This window comes from Candoia aspera, chromosome 1 (genome assembly GCF_035149785.1).
Source record: "Candoia aspera isolate rCanAsp1 chromosome 1, rCanAsp1.hap2, whole genome shotgun sequence".
In the NCBI taxonomy this organism is placed as follows: domain Eukaryota; kingdom Metazoa; phylum Chordata; class Lepidosauria; order Squamata; family Boidae; genus Candoia; species Candoia aspera.
This window is the reverse complement of record NC_086153.1, coordinates 71,904,964-71,925,639: the sequence shown is the minus strand read 5'-3', so window position 1 is coordinate 71,925,639 and position 20,676 is coordinate 71,904,964. Positions and strand designations below refer to the sequence as shown.

Below are 20,676 nucleotides of genomic sequence, written 5' to 3'. Positions count from 1 at the left end.
TATTCTTAGCTGGAAGTGACCTGAGCAGCCTAATGTCAGAATTTCTGGGGCAGACAAGATGGGATCAAGGTCACCTGACATGCTTATTTGAATATCTGAATAGTGAACCCTCTTGAAGAGGTTTTATGGCTTATCATTCCTGTTAATATACTGTTTTTATTAGGGTTTTCCTATTTTATAGGAAAATAGACTGCTTTTGCTCTGTGGTTGCAGTGTTACTGTATAGCCTTTTGCTTTTCCTGTGATCCCTTTCTGTTTCATTTTTTTTTTTTAGAAGATACAGTTTGCTTCCAGTAAATACACAGGTAGTTTTCAGAAAGTCCTTGTTTAAAAAATATTCACAGCTGCTTCTTTCACACTTCTGTGCAATGTCTAAGGATATTCACCAGATTCATTCTTTGTATCTTGGGCAATATTGAATCTCCACAATATGAAATTAAAAATAACAACAGCACTGAAATCTGTAGTTGTATCCTGGAAAGATGGTTCTTTTTAACAATGAAAACAATGCAGATGCTACTAATGGCACACCATGTGAAACTATAACACTCATTGTTTCTAGAGAGGGCCTTTTACAGGTGGAAACTTGCATTCCTCAGTAGTCCCCCTGCACATTCACAAACATAGTACATTTTTACCTCAGATTTTAAGGTTCGGTCATGCAAACTTCAGCCCTTTAAACAATCTCTCTGTGTAAATACTCTTAGGGGACATTCTCGGGGCGGCGTGGGGGTGGGATAACAAAAGTCAAGGTGGCAGACATGCTTGCAGGATTGAACCCATGCCTGTAAAAAGGGGGCAGAGCTTTGAATGTGAAGGTGCACCCACCTTCTTAACTTTCTTGATTCCCCTTGCAGACACTCCTGAATACATGCCAATGACTTTGAAATCAAAGCTTATGCCAGTGCCTTATTTGTCTGCAAGTGTTCCTCTCAAAAACCATGGACATTTTCAAATTTTGCCCTCCAGGATTTCCATTTCAGCTTCAGGGCTTTCCCCTTCCAGTCTAAAAGTAATAGAGCAGTGTTTCTCAGCCGTGGTAACTTGAAGATTTGGGAGTTGAAGTCCACACATCTTCAAACTGCCAAGGTTGAGAAACACAGTAATAGAGGATTAACTTCAGCATGCCCCTAACATACAGAAAACAAAATGGGGCACTTCTCGGGTCTCCCTTGCTTTCTACTGTTCTTCTACACCTTGTGTTCATTTTCTTCCTTCCTTCCTTCCTTCCTTCCTTCCTTCCTTCCTTCCTTCCTTCCTTCCTTCCTTCCTTCCTTCCTTCCTTCCTTCCTTCCTTCTCTGATAGACATTGTGAATACTCCCAAGCCTGATGAAAGAGCGATTATGACTTACGTTTCTTGCTTCTACCATGCTTTTGCTGGAGCTGAGCAGGTATTCATCATCTTCTGAACTGCTGTGTGCTTTGTGTGTTTCCAATTTCCATGGGGTTTCCATTAGCCCTGAAATCTCTTTGCTTTTTAAATTAGGACTGACAAATATATGGTGCTATTAGAGGCACTGCAGAAATAGGAATTCACACACACAAACAAGCGTATGCATGCATATACAGATGCATAAAGAATAAATAAGTAAAGAAGTATCAGTTTTGCAAAAGCCACCATCATTTTCTCAGCAAAGCCTACCTACTGGGAAAGAATCTTATTTGCAGCAACAAAGCAATTTATAGTGATGGAAGCAAAGTATTTCTCCGGTTGCTCTAATATAATTAGACTGTCTGAATTACTCAGATTCTATATAAATATTTTAATAGATTTCAGACTGTACTCTAGTGAAGTCTGAGATTTTTCTGCAGCTAATCATCACTGAGGAGAGAGATAAGGGCAGACAAGCTTCTTAAAAAGAACATTTACCTTTGCTACTAAACTATTGCAAAATTAGAATTCCCATAAGAATATCCCTTGGGCAGTTTGCCCCAGGCTGGTAACCATCAGACATGCTGGGATTAAACCTCCAAGAATTTTTCAGCCAAGGTGGCCTTTGTCATGTAAAGTGGAAATAGTAGTCTCTACACATGTGGAGATCAAGACTTTTTTGTAAAGGGCTGAGGCCCAGCAGGGTCATGATCAACAAGCTGTGAGGACAAATGGTGTCCCCATAATTTTTTGCTGTGTGCAGAGGTTCCAGGGTATATATGGAGGCTAAATCAGGGTTTTATTAAAAATTATTGCTGCTGAATGTGTCATCCTCACATTAATATTTCCTGGGTAAAAATTCAGAGGTAAGTTAATCTTCTGTTTCTCTCTCTCTCTCTCTCTCTCTTTTTTTTGTCTCCTTCCCTCAGTCCTTTCTTTCTCCTCCTAGATAGTAGCATAGAATTCCCTTGAGTTAACATCGTCTTTTGTGACTGTGCACTGATAATGTGTAGTTTACATTACCAGAGGTAGAGATGAAACACCAACTAGCTAGCTGTAATAGATAACTTTGGAATTAATCAAAGATTACACAGGGATTTACAGAACACAATCAACACTTCCACAAGTTTCTCCCAAATATTTATGATTTTTTTTTATTTTTAAAAAAACCAAATTAATTTATGACTGAAAATAATTCTGTGGCTCTCATTTATTTATTATGACTGAAGCTAAGGCAGCAATAACTCTGTTATTCTTTTAAGATGCTACTGAAGTATATCTGTCTTTATTATAACAGATTAACACTGCTATTTCTTTGAAATTACTCTTTGTTAATATGGTGTATCCGAGCATCAATAAACCTAGAAAAGATTGCATGCTGAAGTATATGTGATAGAATGTGAGGTTCTTAATATTGCCAAATGAATTAATTGATAGTTGCCTTGTGCAATAGTTATTCATCCTGAGGCATGTGTCATTAGCCACTTTTGGAGATATTATTCATACATTAGTTCATGATTATATTATTTTTGCTTCTATGACTATTAAATTTACTCTCATGAATTTCCTTCAATGAAATGCAAATAGATAAAAATACATTTACATGACTGGCACAGTATATTAAGATTATGGCTTTCTACTCTATTTTATGAAGAAATTAGGAGATAATAACAAAACTGTTATTTTTTTAGAGCAGACTCTCAGGTTCATGATCAATCCTAAATTAAAAACAAATACCTCAGGAGTTATTTGAAAATCAGCTGAAATTATATGATACGGTTTAATACAATAATCAGATAAAGAAAACCTAAGGACTTGTCTTTCCCAAAGAAAATGTTCAATATGTTATAAGTCTGCTTAATTTAAAGGTATTAGCATAAAAATAATTCTAAGTAAATATATCAGCTTTGAAGAAATATTCATTTTTAGAACATTTATGTTTCCCCATAAACTCATTGCCCAAAATGGCAAAAGGCCTGGTTACTTGAAGGGCTGCTTGTCTCCTACGGTATCTGCATGGCCAATTCAATCTTGCAGGGTTGGTGCACTCCAGAGTCCTTTGATTAAACAAGGCCATCTATCAGGACCTTGGAAGTACACCTTCTCTGTAGCACTGCCTGCCCTCTGGAATGAGGTTCCCCCCACAAATCCAGATGGTCCCCAACCTGCTGTTGTATAGAAAGGCTATGAAGACCTGGCTCTTTGCTCAGGCCTTTGGTGAGGGACAGTGAAGTCCCTTTGCTTTGTTCCTCTCTGGTTTGTCATTCTTGCCATCATTTATTTATTTATTTTACTTGCTATTGATAGTATTTCTCTTTTTTAGTTGTTGTGAGCCTCCTAGAGTTGTTGGGAGTTGGGCAGCATACACATTAAATAAATAAATAAGCCAGCCAGCCAGCAAGCCAGCAAGCCAATATTTATATGAGATTTTAAAATTATGTACCTATATCTACAAATGAAGAAAGCTTTCATGGAATAATTATTCCATGGTATTTAAAAGAATTCAAGCCACAGATGACTCCCCAGTTTTTAAAAAATCCATAGAAATATTAGAGCATGAAGGAAATAAATACTTACTCCAGCTAATTGAGTAACCTGATAAGTGACCTAACAGTTGAAAAATATCAATACATTTTGATACACAAAATGCATAAATTTAATTAAGATATAATATTATCATTGGCATAGTACAGCAGTTCTAATTCAGTTGTAGCCTAGCATATGCATTTGCACAGCATGGCAAACTTGGTTAGTATTATCCTTAGGTAGGGTTCTTTGTGACTTAGGACAGCCTGTTTAGTTAATTTATGGTTGAATTCCTTGTGTTAACCCCCCCCCCCAATGAGTTGATGCAGTAACTATGTTAAGTATATTGTGTGAACTCATCCAGTGTATGACAGTGCTGTAAAGATTCAGATCACCTGGAATTGCCACTTGTCTTCTGTTCTAGCTCAAATGATCCAGCATAAGTGTTTTTAACCTGATACTCTATAGATGTGCTGGTCATATTTGCTGGACAAATGAGATGTGTCTTGTCAAAGCAGCAGTGCTGGTGTCAGTACAAACTTTGACCCACATTTCTGTCCTGTCCCGGAAATGAAAAACTGAGTGACAGGTCATAAGAGTGCAGATCTGACAAGTCCTAAGCAAAAGGAGAGAACAAAAAGGGAATTGTTTCCTCAGCCTCTGGATTCTTGAATGCTATGGTGAATTGAGCAGGTTTTCAGGACCCTGGACAGAACTCAGGAAGCATTCAAGCTTGATTACTGTAGTACTACTTTTCTCAACCCTCCAGCAACAGTTTTCAGAAAGAAGGACATGCCTATATATGCCCAGCCATGCAGAGAAACTTCCCGTATGAAATGGGCACTAACACAGTCAAAGCAATGGCCAATTTTGCCATTACCCTGTATGCTATTATGACAGAAATGACTTTGGTGTCTCTATGTAAGTACCTTTTCACAGCAGAGTTTCTCCATACATATGAATCCATAATCAAGTGAGGCAAAACAATACAGATACTTTGGGCGAACCAGTCCAAAGTCTTGGTTTGGTTTTTTTTTAATACCCAGGATTTATAAAATAGCTCTCTTTACAGCATGAATTCTATGGTAGAATTTCAGCATTCTAAAAAGGGAATTTTAGGATGATTTATTATTTATTATTCAAATTTTATTACCACCCATCTCCCCCAATGTATAACTTTCAATTAAACAGAGATTCAGTTAAGCAGGAATATTAATGCAAACATATATTTTATTTTATTTATTTATTTATTTATCAAATTTGTTACTGCCCATCTCCTTCCCCCAGAGAGACTCTGGGTGGTTTACAACAAAAGTTATATATCTAGATGTCTAGGTAGTGAAAATCCCTACATGTGTCTCCCACTGAAACAGCTTAATGAATCTGAAGTATGACCATATGAGAAGTGTCATATATTCCTGAAAGAGCCCAATTTTTCTTTTATATGTACTTCAATCACTGATTTTAGAAACTGGAAATGCAAGAAAGAAGGGATCCTTGAAACAATAAGGACATAATTTTTCATGTCAGTTATCTGTGTGGTTTACGCTTGTTTATGTGGAATGTCCCAACTTGTCATTCACCCAATCTTAAATTACAAGATATTGGAGAATTTTGTGATTTCATGCATGAAGGAACAAACAGCTAAAACAATACTCCTAAACTAATAAAAACCAATGGCTGGACATGCTCATTATTTTATGCTGCAGTAGCCACTGGATCATGGTTCTCATTTTGTTTCTGCCTGAATCTAACAACATACCTACACTGTTTAATTTTCTGGATTTTCCAGGCAGAAACAGCAGCTAATCGGATTTGTAAAGTACTTGCTGTGAACCAAGAAAATGAAAAGTTGATGGAAGAATATGAAAAGCTAGCAAGTGAGGTAAGTGAAGCTTGTCATAACTGCGAGGTAATGTTTCTGATACTAAAACTTTTACATGTAATTTTTTAAGAACAGAAAAGTTACACAAAGCTGTTAACTGTTACTGAGGCTTTCTTTTTCAGATATAATCAGTGTGGTGGGAGGAATCTCCACTTAGATCTGTAGTTTCTTTTTTCTAGGATGGTAAAATAAACATACTTGTTTTTAATTGCAGTAAGGAAGTTCTTAAATTGGCTGCAATTTGGCAGTTCTTGCCTGACTACACCTCTTTTATCTGCTTCTACCAAGTCCTGGATGAACTTTAGATTTCAAAACAGTGAATGACAAAATTACAGAAATTTGCATATAGGAGCTGCATTCACACAACATAGTGGACTAGGCTAAAATGGATTTAGATAGTTTGTGGTTCAGCATGCTGGGGAAACCTGGATATTGTCTTATTCAATTGTATCAATTGTTTTATATAAAACAGGCCATTACCTAATAGAATTTATTTGTTTTGGACATAGCATGTTCTGTGAACAAAGTAATTGCATTTGTTAATCTAGATTTAGGATTTAGCATGTTGTCTGAACCCAGGCATGTGGTTTAAGAAAATTTAAGTCTTACAGGCAAAATGGAGAAGATGCTCTAGCTAAAATAAATGGAAAGCTGTTACTTTTGTCCTGAGACTGTCATGTCATGGGATTTCAGCCACTCCTGGTTCCCTTATAGTCAACCACAGCCATACCTTTCTTTTGGAATTTACTGCCAGGAAAAATGGTCATGGCTGCTGTCTACCCCAGAATCCCCTGTGCTTCTTACCTGCTCAGCTGGTCACAACCACAGTGGTCTACTGGAAGGCAGTAACTTAGTTCTCCCTTTCTGTCAAATTATAATATGCTTGCTTTTTTTAGTTTGGCATGATGATCCACTCACCCACTATCATGAGTTCCAATATGGCTTATTCAGCAAACCATGAGTAAAAAAACATCCTGGAGTATCATGGATGGAAATCCACTCCCAGGAAGTCTAGTTCCAATGTTTAAGCTAGAAGATATTAAATTAGGAACCTTTTTCTTTGGTTTCTATTTTTTGTTGTTTGCATTTTTTTGTTGTTTTTATTTTTATTTTATTTTTATCCAGCCTTAATTATTTTTTATAAATAACTCAAGGTGGGGAACATGCCTATTATTCCTTCCTCCTCCTATTTTCCCCACAACAACAACCACCCTGTGAGGTGAGTTGGGCTGAGAGAGAGTGACTGGCCCAAGGTCACCCAGCTGGCTTTCATGCCTAAGGTGGGACTAGAACTCTCAGTCTCCTGGTTTCTAGCCTGTTGCCTTAACCACTAGACCAAACTGGCTATCTTTATTAACTTGTCTACATGTGTACAAAACAGCTTTTAGAATGGATTCGTCGTACAACCCCTTGGCTGGAAAACAGGACCCCAGAGAAGACGATGGCAGCTATGCAAAAGAAGTTAGAGGACTTCAGAGATTATCGCCGTAAGCACAAGCCTCCCAAGGTCCAGGAAAAATGCCAGCTGGAGATCAATTTCAACACTTTGCAGACAAAACTACGGATCAGCAACAGGCCAGCTTTTATGCCATCAGAAGGGAAGATGGTATCAGTAAGTAGCAGTGTATTTGGGCTGTATGCTATAAAACAGTCTTTTCAGTTCTGGAAACTGGAAAATTGCTTAGATTTAATCCAGGCAACTACCCTGAATTATAAGGGAATTAAGAGCAAATCCAGATGGGTAAAAGTTTTGATGGGGGTCAGTCTCTGATAGCCCTGTGGGGTAGTCCAGACAAGAAGCACAACCAGGAGTACTAGCTCTATCTTTACTGTTAGGTTACATTAACAGAATCTTGCAAGACCGAAAGCATTTCTCCCCTCCTGTCCTTTCACTCTCTGGAAAACGAGGGAGGGTCCCTTCTGAAATGTTTCCTATACCCTTTCTCCTTCTTTGGGCTGAGACATCTTTTACAAGGCAGTCGTCCCATCTGCAACTCTCCTTCTATCTCCCAAGGTCATTCCCACATACCTTTACAGTCTCAACAATTTGTTCATCCATTCCTCTCTCTCTGCCTCTCTTTGGCCTTCAGGGAGGCTGCCTGTTTTTTAAAAAATAATTTAGACATGGTTGCATTTATAGATGCACAGACATTCCCTTTTTACCTGAAAACCACAACTATTTTAACAAAGAATTGCAAAATAGTCAGAAGACAGTAGAGAGCTATGCTTGTGGTGTTATTTACATTATTAAGAAAGCAGCCACCTTGTCTACCCTTCACCATGAGACTAGAAACTTTCAGAACTATTTTTCCCATCCAGAGTTTACTAGCCTATAGGGGGCGGGGGCTTCAGGAGGCATATTCCAGCTAGTTACATCATAACAGAAGTGCTTGTCTTTTCATAGATATATAGAGATAGAGATAGAGATAGATAGATATATAGGTATATAGGTATATAGGTATATAGAGATAGAGATAGAGATAGAGATATAGAGATATAGATATAGAGACATAGAGACATAGATAGAGATAGAGATAGATATAGATATAGATAGGTATATTCACCACATTATTCTGGGATTACTCCTTAAGATCTGGAAATGTTTTCACATTTATTAGGATAATTTACCCTCCTTTTGCCTTTTCTTTGAAACTGCTTTGGGAAGCTAAGATAATAAGAAAGACGGTCCTTCTCAATCTAAATTTTGGCTCAGTGTCAGACAAACAAGAGCCAGAGAATATGCTTAGCCAGTCTGAAAACCTCTTCTTGAGACTCATCTTAAAAGGATTTGCAGTGTTTCGTTTACAATACCTCCACCCTTTTGTAGGATATTGCCAGTGCTTGGCAAAGACTTGAACAAGCAGAGAAGGGCTATGAGGAATGGTTGCTGAATGAAATACGAAGGCTTGAACGGCTTGAACATCTGGCTGCTAAGTTTAGGCAAAAGGCTACTTCACATGAAACCTGGGCATATGGTAAGTTGGGATCCCCTTGCCTGTAAAAATACCTATCGAGTACCTTCCCTTTGAAATAAGATTTGAAATCAAATGCATGGTTTAAATGAAAAAAGTGGGCGAGAAAGAGAGGGTTGAAGAATGTGTAACAACTTAGGAGGAAGGAATGGACTGAGGGATACAAAAGCTAACAACGAAAATGTCAAAAGAAAGACAATAGGCTTAGCTTCCAAAGGAAAGACAATTGGCTTAGCTTCGCTGATAGCTCCTTGGCTCCTGGTCAGTTTACTGACATGCAAACCCATTCATCAGATAACTCAGATTCATTCTGAGTTGGACTCCAGCTGAACAGATCCTCTGGAGGTGAAGAGGCACAGTCCTGTGATGCCGTCTGGGATGAGTTCAAGTTTTTGGTCCCAAAGAAAGTCGGCAGGGTCTTCAGAGCTATGGGTGCAGCCACCTGTATTTAGATCCATGGCCCTCATGGTTGGTTAAGGCCTCCAGGGAGGGGCATGTGGGTGGTTCCATGAAGTAGTAAATGCCTCTTTGTGGAAGGGGGTGGCTCTGCTGGCTCTGAAAGAGGCAGTGGTGCACCCCCTCTTCTAGAGACCATTGCTGCTGCATCATCTTCATCATGAATGAAGGTGCTGGTTATCACCTTTAAAACCCTACCTGGCATAAGACCATGTTACTTGTGGGACCGCCTTTTCCCAAAAACCTCTGCCCACCCCCCTGCTCCCATAGGGAGGGCATGCTTCAGGTTCCCTCACTTAAACATTGCTATCTTATGAGACCTAAGAAGGTGCCTTTTTGATGGGGGCCTCTTTGCTCTGGAACAGTCTTTTCCCTATTATACAATAAGCCCCAACTTTACTTGCCTTTAGAAAAGCAGTGAAGACCTGGTTTTTCCAGAGGTGTTTGTGTCCAGTTGAGCGGAATCCCCTTTTGGTTGTTTTCACTGTCTTGTTCAGCCCACCATTTTATATATTGGGTTATTTTTAATGATGGATAGCTATTTTTTTTCTGCTGAAATGTTTACTTTGGTTGAATGCCACCCAGAGTCACACTGTTTGATTTGAGTGGCCTTACAAAAATACTATAAATAAATAAATAAATAAATAAATAAATAAATAAATAAATAAATAGTAGATAGTATTGTCTTGTCTCACAGGATTTAATCTCAGTGGAAAACAAAGACTTTTCTGGATGGGAAAAAGAAGGGCTTGACTCCTAAAATAACATAACGGTAGAGGGCCATGGAATGAAAATTTCCAGTCACCTTATTTCCCTGGTAATCACTTGTCCTCTCAGAAGGGCCTCCCAAGAGGGTAAGGGATTCTCTTGAATATTGTGGGATGAGTCATAGGAGGTGCTGGGAGATGAAAGAATCACTCAGAGCTGGGCTGATCTCCATTTTACTTGAAGTGACTCTCTCCTCATTTAACAACCTGCTATGCCCAGTTCTACAGTTTAGAGGGCCTTGAAGGAAGCAGGTGTGGCTGCAGGTAGGAGGAAGGATGTACTCCTTAACTAGGCTACAAGCTGTGAGATCCTTTTTTGTGAACAGTGTCTTAATATTTTATTTATTTCCTCCATATTTCATTATTTATTTAATTCTCCTGCAATTCCATGCATACCTAGTGTGATGGAATGTGTTCCTGAAGGAGAGGGTGATGTGGTGGAATTCGGCGCTGCTGCTGATTCCCAGGAAGAAGGGAATCAGTGGCAGCACTGAATTCCACCACACCTAGACAGCAAGGAAGTGTCCATCATGGTGATTCACAAGAGGGTTAGGTCAAGCAAATTGATTGAAGCAAATATAGTTGTCCATGGGGCTTTCACTGCTCATGAGGATTTGCTCTGGTAAAACACTTAACCTTTAAGAACCCATCTGCATATCGAAATTAGCCTTCTTTAAACTTTTGGAACTTAAAGTATTAGCACAAATAATCCTGTGACAAATAACAATGAATGGATAACGCTGTATTATTCAGTATAATAAGATAAATATACCAAATCTGCTATTGTGTGGCAGATTGGGAGAGGTGGCAAATCATACACTCCACATATCTGCCTCTTCTATCCACTTCCCTGAAGTGTTTCTTCACACATCCTGCTTCTGGCCATGCACTGTTCAAGGCAAAAATGGGTCTTTGTGTGCTTGCTAATGGTGGAACAGCTGCCAGAGGGCTGGTTTAATCATTCTGTGTGAGCCTTTGAGCAGTATTTGCTATTCAGGAAAATGGCCTTCTTCAGCAAGGATTTGTGGGGTCATCATATCATCATCACTGTAATCACTGTAGATTCAGCTTTGGGTTAGGGCCCCATGTGGTGGTGGCAAAAGTAAAGTGTGGGAAGCAGCTAAAGGGGCATTTGCTGTTGCACCTTGGGCAACTAAATAATAGCATCACTTGTTATATCATTTGATATATGTGACACTTGCTATGGTTGAGCTCTTTGACAATGCCAGTCATTTCCCTGTGCCTTTGGGCCCTTCATCACCAGCCCTGCTAATGTCCCACCTCAGTGGCTTGGTTCTTCTCTCTTCCTACCAGGCAAAGAGCAGATTCTGCAGCAGAAGGATTATGAAGCTGCTTCCCTGACAGAGATCCGGGCTTTGTTGAGGAAACATGAAGCTTTTGAGAGCGACTTGGCTGCTCACCAAGACAGGGTGGAACAGATCGCTGCCATTGCCCAGGAGCTGAAGTATGTTCCATTTAGAGGCACACAGCTGCTGACATTTACCCGATAAACTCTTTCCAATAAATTTGATAGTGTCATAGGTACAATGTAAAAATTCCACAGATAGCTTTCTAAGTGTTATTATCTTGGCCTGCTCCCTGAAAATCTTTTTGATTTCCTCCTTAACTAAAAATAGAGGTGCCTTTGCAGGGCAACTACTGCAAAGCTAAATTAATGATAAACTTTTTCTTTGGTCCTCTTTCTGGTCAGTAATTTTGAAGTGAGAAGGATCAGTTCTGACTTAGTACATTTAGTCTAAGTGATGCTAAACAGGAAAGCTGCCTTACAGTTCCTTGTTTCTCTTCAGTCACTACAATGCTGAACATAACAGATTGTTTGCAGAGACATTGATATTATTTATTTATTTTTATTTTCTACCAACATGTTCTGGTGTGCAGAATAGAAAAAGGTTAGCAAATATTGTTTTGTTTAAAGAGGTATTTATATATAAAAAGCCAACACATTTATCCCATGGCTCTAAACCAGAGATGCACTTCCAAGTTGGGGCCTCCCATCTCAAGAGGCTTTCAAATCTTAGACAGACTTTAAAAGCCACTTTTTGTGATGCTGTCTGAACAAAGTTCACTAGATGTTACTGAACAACAGTCCTCTTTCACCATTACTGGTGCTGCTGCAGCAGTTGGAACTTGGGTTCAACAACATCTGAAGACTACAGATTATTTATTTTTGGTTTAAGAACAGGAGAAAGTCATGTCCAATGCTGATTGCTATTTGCCAGGAGCATAAGCTGCAAGATGACAGGTGGCATCATGTCTGGGCTCAGAAGTTAAGCAGGGTCAGTCACGGTTAATATTTGGATGGGAGACCTCAAGTCTAGACACTGCTCTGATTCTTAACATAATATCATGGGCATGAAAATCAGAAAGAAGGCAGATGGGACAGTTGTCTTCAGTAGGCCAAATCAGTCCAAGTGATGGCATCGTTGAATGCTCTTGTCATATTTCTCTTCAGATAGGTTTTGATTGAAAAACAATAATCAGAAAAGTATGAGTCTTCTTTTCTGGGAATTGTTCTTAGAAAGATGGGCAAGCTAAAATTTTTTATCATGAAGTGGGTTATAGTAAACACTGCCAATTATTACTGCAGGCCCTTTGAGATAATGATACTATTCTTTTATGCTCTCTGGTTTGGCATGGCTCTAGATTTCTACTTCCCATCACTTGGCAATGCAAGTTGCTATTTTTGGAGAACAATTGGTCTGTCTGACCTTGAGCTATGCTGGTTAAAGTTCAGAGTCAGCTCTGCCATTTTCTCTTATGGCAGCTGAGACTGCTAAGACCATAAAGATTAAAACTGTTAAAGGCTTATTGATCAATGGTGTCTGCATAAAGGCTGCTGTATGTATGCCTATGTGAGTAAGGTAGCCTTCACTGAGTTCCCACAACTGTGTACTAAACCGTATAGTCCCAGAAATAGTAGCTTGTGGGTACAAATTAGCAGATTTCAAGTACAAATCTGTTCAGTAAAGGAAAAAGTATAGATGCATCTTGAGTATATATCAGCACATTCATGTACTTCTGAGTTGGTGAGATGTGGACAGCAATATGTTGGCTTGCAAGGTAGTTACTAGTTTAGAATTCCTACTTGCACAGAGTAGTGTGAACATGCATGGAGTAAAACAACTTTGTCTGAGCTCTTGACATACTGGCCAAGATGTGTCCAAACTGCCCAGTGCCATCCTTGCCATTAGCAGGGAATACTGCAGGTAGCATAGATGCAACTAAAGCTGCTAACCTCACCTATACCTGCTGCATATGACTGAAAAGCATTAAGTGAATGCCTCAGTTGACCAAAGGTTTGATGGATGGCAGAGAGCAATCTGTATGATGACCAGGGTATATGGAAGTGTGCAGCTTGGAATGTTAGGAGGAGGAAACAGTAAAGAAAATGAATTAATGCACGAAATGAAAGAAAGGAAAATGAGTTGCATGTCTATGAAACTCAGAGAAAGGGAAAGGCTTTAATAGTTCTGAATGAAATGGAGTTGCTGAATACCTGCAGGGGAGTAAAGGTGTAGGTTTTGTTATGAATGAAGGGACTGAAATATCTGTGGCAAAGCACAAATTGATGCCCTTTAGGTTTTGTGTGAAAATAGGAATCCATAGGTTGGTGGTAACTGTCCTGTTTAATTGCAATAAATAATGACAATGAAAGAACTAGAGATGAATTGAGGAAAATTGTGCAGTGTTCTCAATGAACTGATCCAGTGGAAAAAAATATTCTGTTAGATGTCATGCATGTTGGGTCAGAATGAAACAAGAGAGTATAAGAAAAATGATGTAGGAATGAATGAATGAGAATGGTAACTGGTGAGCATCTGCCTGGAAAAAAATCTACTTATTTTGAATAAGTGTTGTAAATATAAATCTATTCATATGTACAGAAATAGCTTTTCAGATCTCTTTGCTGCCATCTAGAGGGCATCCAGATTTTTGCAGTACCAATGTGATAGCCCTATACTTTTGCTTGTTTAAGCCATATTCACCACTGACATTAGATTGCTTACAGATTAGTTCCACTGGAATGTGTCTCACTCAATTAAAAAGTTGTCTATCTCTGTTTTTGGTTGAGGTCAAGAACATATATTCTCTATTTATGAAAACTTCATTTAAGGTTCACTATAATAAGTTTTAAGATGGCCCCTTTTAAATGTAGAAAAATTATACAAGCATCCAATCCCAGGTCTAGATTCACAATGTTATTTTATGTTTGATTAGTTCCTAGACTCGAACTGGTATGTACTCACATTATTACAATAACTTTGATAAGTAATGGCATACCAAGAGTACTCTAATAGTAGCCAAGAGCTAAATGTAGCTGATGATGAGATACTCAGAATATCAACTAGCTGAGGACAAAGTACATATGTCTGATCTCTTTAGAACCACACAAGCATATCTGGCAGTTAAAAGAGCTTTGACTGCAATAATAAAAGGCAGAATATAAGTAGTTATGAAACTATTATTTCCTTGACCCCCAGGAGCTTATCTTGTTTTTGTCACAAGGGAAACCAAGAGAGTTTAAAAAGTGGTATCTGGCATGGGCATGTTATTCGTAGACTAGAGGCATCCATTATTATCACTGCTTTAAAGATTAGGAGATGCCCTTTGGAATCCCATCTCTGTTATCTGATGGAAGAAACATATAATGCTAGTAGTATTTCCACCTGTTTCCTGTTAAGGAAAAAATCCTAGTTATTAGAATGAAGTGGAGTTGTTGATTACCTGCAGTTTTTCTGGCAGGGCATGCCTCCTGGCAGATGTTAAGGGCACAAAAACCCTTACAAAATGTTAAGGTGAAATTGGGGGAAGCAGTTTAGGAATTCACACCTCCAAAGTAATGTTTCTATTTGTGTGCTTTCCAAAGTAATATGGGTGTAATATAACTAGTTACTGAGAGCTACCATATTTGGGCTGTAAGAACCTGGCATTTTCTGTATCTCTAGTGGTCATCTGGATTTTTGCAGCTCAAATATGATAGCCCTGGAGGGACTTCATTCTTAGCATACTTCTCTACCATATGTAAAATCATGATGGGTAAAAAGCTGTTGGAGGCCATACATTTTCTTTCGAAATGGCATGTTTTCCTTCCCTGTATGGATGGAAGATTAATTCTAATGCACATTAGATTAGTGACTGGAAAATAGAAATCCAAAAGGTAGTAACCTGAACGTTGTTTCTCTGGAATAAAATCTTGGATGTGTTTCTGTGATGACTGTTGGAATGATACATTCCTCTTCTCTGGCTCTGTGTGCAAATTACTTGTTTTTAGACTGGCAGTGTGCGCCCCAAACCAGATTGGAAAATTAATGTAGGGTAAGGGAATTTAAATTTTATGTTGTCCTGTGCACTTCTGAACTGGAGTGGACCGGCGATTTGCAGCACCTAAGGAGAAAACCAACATCCACATCAGGAACACAGTGAGCATTCTCTGAATTGTATGTGGATTGTACCTCCTGGTTATTTGGGGTGTCTTTGAAGATTGGTTAAACATTTATACTTTTTTTCAGTGAACTAGACTACCATGAAGCAGCAAGTGTCAATGATCGATGTCAGAAAATATGTGATCAGTGGGATAGACTGGGAACCCTTACTCAGAAAAGGAGAGAAGTATTAGAGGTAAAGCAGATGTTGATAAATAGCTCTATTCTTTAAAGCACTACATTCTTCAAGATTTGTTGGGAAATCAGCATTCTTCAACCTGGTGGGAATGAACTACATCATCCACAATCCTCAGCCAGCAGCGTTATTGGTCAGGCTGGCTGATAGTGGTTGCACAGGGCACCAGACTGGAGAAGGCTCTGGAATATTATTGCTGTTTACCCAACATTTCTACGGAGTTCTCCTTTCTCCCATTGTGCTGTTTATGTGTTGATTTATAAAAAGCCTTGTCACCTTACTGTCAAATGTAGTTACAAAGCACCAACTGACTGAAGTTGGCATTGAAAAGCTGACTAAGGCAGATATATGACTTTTTCCCACAATTCTTGGCAAAGTTTGTTTGAACAGGTTTAATGTCTATACTTTCCTCATCTTTTTTTCTGGTTCACAAGGCTGCTTGTGATCGTTCCAGAAATAAAACTAGAGCATGCAGTCTCTATTATATCTTAATTTTTTCAGGCCCTTTTGGCTGTAAAATAAATTAGTAATAATAAGTATATCTTAATCACATATATGATCAGAAAGAAATATATGCACCGATGCTCAGTGGAAAGATGACACAACCCACCGCTGCAGCAGTAGAACAGCTGCTATTTCCTATTTATATTTAATCTGAAAAAGGATTGAAAATACAAAAAGTACAAGACAGCTGAAAAAGCAGGAGAGAGTGCCCCTCCCTATCCTTGGAAGCACTTCCAATATCCTACAAATTTTGTGGTAGGACACAAAGCAGAGACAGATACGTAGATCTATACATCATGCTAAACAATGACTTATTTATCATAGTATCTTGATTAAATTACAATGGCTGGATTCACAAAAGACTCTGAGCCACACCAAACCAACCACATTATGGTTCAGTATAACATATGAACCCATTCCTGGGATTCAGTGCATTGGGTTGGGAAACAGGGAATGGAATTTGAGCCCACCAGAAGTTTGAAAAGATGCTACACTCCTAACATTTTATATCCATGACAAAAAAAATAGAGAAATGGGGAAATAGACAAAAATCTATTCAACATACCCACAAATTGCAACTACAGCAACATTCAGAAACTCAGAGACTGTTGGTCTTCAACAAAATAATCTTGCCCCAGGTCCCAGCTATAAATGGCAGGAGCACAAGGCCTGTAGTACAGATGCTAACTGGGTAGAATAGATCATGCTTTTTCTGGATTGTGCCCAGGTTACCACTCCACATCCCCAGGCACACCAGAGCTAATGAGAAATGCTGTGTGAAACGATAAGGTAGCTCCTGCATGGGCAATTTCCCTTCCTGCCAACTGCCATGACTTATTATCTCCCTCTACTTTGAGAAGGTAACATTGTAGCAGGACCCATTGCCTTGAATATTCTAGTTGTAGTGTGAAATGGGGAAAATCGTGGTCCCCTTATTGCTGTTAAATACCATAAGCAGCTATGGGATTATGCCTTTGCCATCAATGCACTGAAGACTCACAGGAAGATGAAAAGCCAGAAGGAAAGCACAAACAGTTGTCACACACACCATGAAATTTGCTAGATATTAAGAAGGTAGAGGACAAAGAAAGAAGTTGCAGCGTTTGTTTAACTTGCTGATTGTGTGGTCTGTTTGGGTTTAGTGGTGCATCTCAAAAAAGCTGTGAAGTTCAAACTCCCTAATAGAAACCAAAAATGAATGTGCACTTTTAAAAGAAAAGTAAATTAAATCCATTTCTGTGTGTCTTTTTAACAGAGGACAGAGAAACTGTTGGAAACAATTGATCAGCTTCACTTGGAGTTTGCCAAGAGGGCTGCTCCATTCAACAACTGGATGGAAGGTGCAATGGAAGACTTGCAAGATATGTTCATTGTTCATAGTATAGAGGAGATCCAGGTAAAATAAAGTTGCATTATGAGCTCAACAAGAGGAGTTGTTCCCTTTTCACTGTGGGAAATTCCTTTATTCCACCCCAGAAAGTTTCTAGTATTGTTTATCCTCACTTATGTCTGAAAAGATACATTACAGCATCCTTTTCGAATCAGGCACCCTCCAATTTGGGATTGTAACTCCCAGTATTCCATCCCTCCATCTGACACCCACATTCTTTGGGGGAGGGCAGTCAAGAGTGCAGTGTAGTGGCTGGAATACCAGATTTTGATCGGGATGATCTGACTCCAGTATCATTGCTTTCTTGGTCAACAATCAAAAAGTAATAGTAATTGGATGGTAGTCTATCCCCAGGTTTGTAAATTGAGCTTTTCTGGGATCAGTCAGTTTCTTTTTTTAGTACAGGATATACCTTTATTGAGGGGACGCGGTGGCGCTGCGGGTTAAACCGCTGAGCTGTCGATCGGAAGGTCGGCGGTTCGAAACCGCGCGGCGGGGTGAGCTCCCGTTGCTCGTCCCAGCTCCTGCACACCAAGCAGTTCGAAAACATGCAAATGTGAGTAGATTAATTGGTACCGCTTCGGCGGGAAGGTAACGGCGTTCCGTGAGTCATGCTGGCCACATGACCCGGAAGTGTCCTATGGACAACGCCGGCTCCAAGGCTTTGAAACGGAGATGAGCACCGCCCCCTAGAGTCGGACACGACTGGACTTTACGTCAAGGGAAACCTTTACCTTTACCTTATACCTTTATTGATGCATGGAGTCAACATAAGCTGTGAAATCGCTCTGAACCTAGTTATCATCACAGCATGTGGCCTCTAAGACTTTGGGACACAACTCATTTTAATGTTCTTTTGAGCTTGTGGGGTACCATGGAGGCAAGGGGATTTCAATTCCCCTTCCATTTTCAAGTGGGCTGGCATCCTCCTCACACCATCAGTGCTGCTTGTCTGCTTCTTCTGGGTTAGGGTGTTCACTTGCTCAGAGGGACAGGGCAAGATGAGATGAGGATGTCCTACTCTTGGACCTCCTTGCATACTTGGAGAGAGAAGCCATGCAGACCAGGAGGAGGAGGGGGAGGCTCCATGCTTGGGAAGAGCCTGATCCAGCTCTCTCCATCTCCAGTAATGGGATTTAATATCATTGCCATTGATAGATATACAGATATAATTTATGAGCCTTTAGAAAGTAGCGGAGGTGGGTATTTGCCTTAACAATACTCTTCCTTGAAGCATGATTCGAACAAAATCCTGCTATGGCAATTACCATAAGCTGGGAAGCGGGAAAGGCATGAAGACTTGCAAAAACCTTGAACAAATACTAAATTTCTGGGCACCGAGCTGCTAATTACACTTCATGTAGAAATGCGTACAATGGATCTGAGCACCACTGGGTTTTCTAATATAGCTTGAGGGAATTTTGAGCAATTATTGTGTATGGGAGAGGTAAGGATTTGTTTTGACCACTGCATTTATATTCTGCACCTTCTGCATATCTATGCACCTGGGATACCCTCAGTTAAAAGAATTAAGAGGTTCTACCTCTTTTGCTGCTGTTGTTGCTGGAAATTCCCTTGGGATTCCTTCACAGAAGGTGTCTTTTAAAAACACGGTGCAGAATCTTTCTCCACTTGCTTTTTCCTTTTGTAAAAGAAAACCAGGATCTTGTTACCCACATTTCTGAGTGATGTACAGTGGTTGTTTCTGGGCCTTCTCCCATTCCTGACTTTCACTCTTTGCCCTTTATATGGGCACCAGAAATACAGAGTTCCCAGTGACACAATCTTGTAAATATTTATATAGATAAAGGGATGTCGGGGGGCGGGGGGAGTGCCAGAGTACATGGTTCCTCCCTCCCCAGATCCTCTTCATTTTGTTTCTCACTGCAGAGTTTAATTACTGCCCATGAACAATTTAAAGCCACTCTACCTGAAGCAGATGGTGAGAGGCAAGCTATTACGTCCATCCATAATGAAGTGGAGAAGGTGATTCAGAGCTACAGCCTCAGAATAACTGCCAGCAATCCTTACAGCACAGTCACTATGGAAGAGATCCGTACCAAGTGGGATAAAGTAAGTAGAGGTAAAAATACAGGGGTATGTAGGTTTGTTTACAGTTAATTACAGAATGGGGAAAAAGAGGCTCTGTCTGGATAATTAAATTTTTAGTTTTCTCTTTAATGTTTTATCCTGCTTTAGTACAAGTGTAATGGTTGCCCAGCCCAAATACTCAGACTCACAAGAGGTTGCTAAATAAAATCTGATTTATTAGGGAACTTAGGACAAATACAGAGAAAGCTGAGAATGACAGAAAGCGCGCCAAATACAAACTTAAAACCCTCGTTGCAAACGTAACCCCGCCTCCCTACCAGCAGAGCCGCCCGTCCCAGGTGCTGGCAACCGTCAGATCTCCTAGCCTGGGAAAGTAACCTTGAACACAGGAGATAACCCAAATACATTCCAAGTTCCCAGCCAAGAGATAAACGACTCCCAACAGGAACCTTCCTCCCGTCAAAGATGAAACACGCATCCAGCTAATGACATGCGAAATGTTACGATGTATCAAACACATTGAAACGGCGAACATGACAACAAGTAGTATTAGGAATGTGGAAGGCACAGTTGCTCTTGGGTGTACAACAGATAGGGTGGGAAGGATGAGCAACTACTGAATGCTATAGGGCTGGCTTTGCTTGGCAGCAAGACAGTAAGGCTCAGCTATTCATGCCTAGACTTTATGGCTTTGTTTTCAGAAAGTTCAAAATAATGTTTCTGAACTGGCAGGGAAGTATGGGGGAAGAGAATATTCTTGAAGTTTCCCAAAATAGTGAACAAATGTCTCATCCGCCCTAATACTGAAGAGCCAGCCAAGCTCAGAGCCACCAAAGAAATGAAAAAAGAAAAAGACAACAAAAAGGATGAGCATTCATAAAATAATTGTGGACCTGCTATCACTTAAGGCTTCACAATTATATAGCACTGTATGTTTGCAGCTACACTTTAGAAATTAGACCAGAAATTAGAGTAAATCTGGGGAAAACATTTTGGTTCTTCTTCTGAAGGAAAATCTGAAAACAAAGATTCCTGAGCATAGTTAATATATGCAGAAGAAATGGTATAGACATGTATTGCTTTTATATTGACCATGCGATGTTGTCTCTGT

General features: G+C 39.6%; 1 protein-coding gene across 1 annotated transcript in view; it reads left to right on the top strand.

The window, feature by feature from the left end:
- ACTN2 (actinin alpha 2) overlaps positions 1-20,676 on the top strand; it is a 61,065-nt gene that overhangs the window by 27,187 nt on the left and 13,202 nt on the right. Inside the window, exons 8-15 of the mRNA XM_063306407.1 lie at positions 1,307-1,392; positions 5,692-5,784; positions 7,166-7,396; positions 8,612-8,759; positions 11,294-11,444; positions 15,511-15,619; positions 17,379-17,519; positions 19,404-19,586. Coding sequence (XP_063162477.1) covers positions 1,307-1,392; positions 5,692-5,784; positions 7,166-7,396; positions 8,612-8,759; positions 11,294-11,444; positions 15,511-15,619; positions 17,379-17,519; positions 19,404-19,586 — 1,142 coding nt within the window. The remainder of the gene's footprint in view (positions 1-1,306; positions 1,393-5,691; positions 5,785-7,165; positions 7,397-8,611; positions 8,760-11,293; positions 11,445-15,510; positions 15,620-17,378; positions 17,520-19,403; positions 19,587-20,676) is intronic.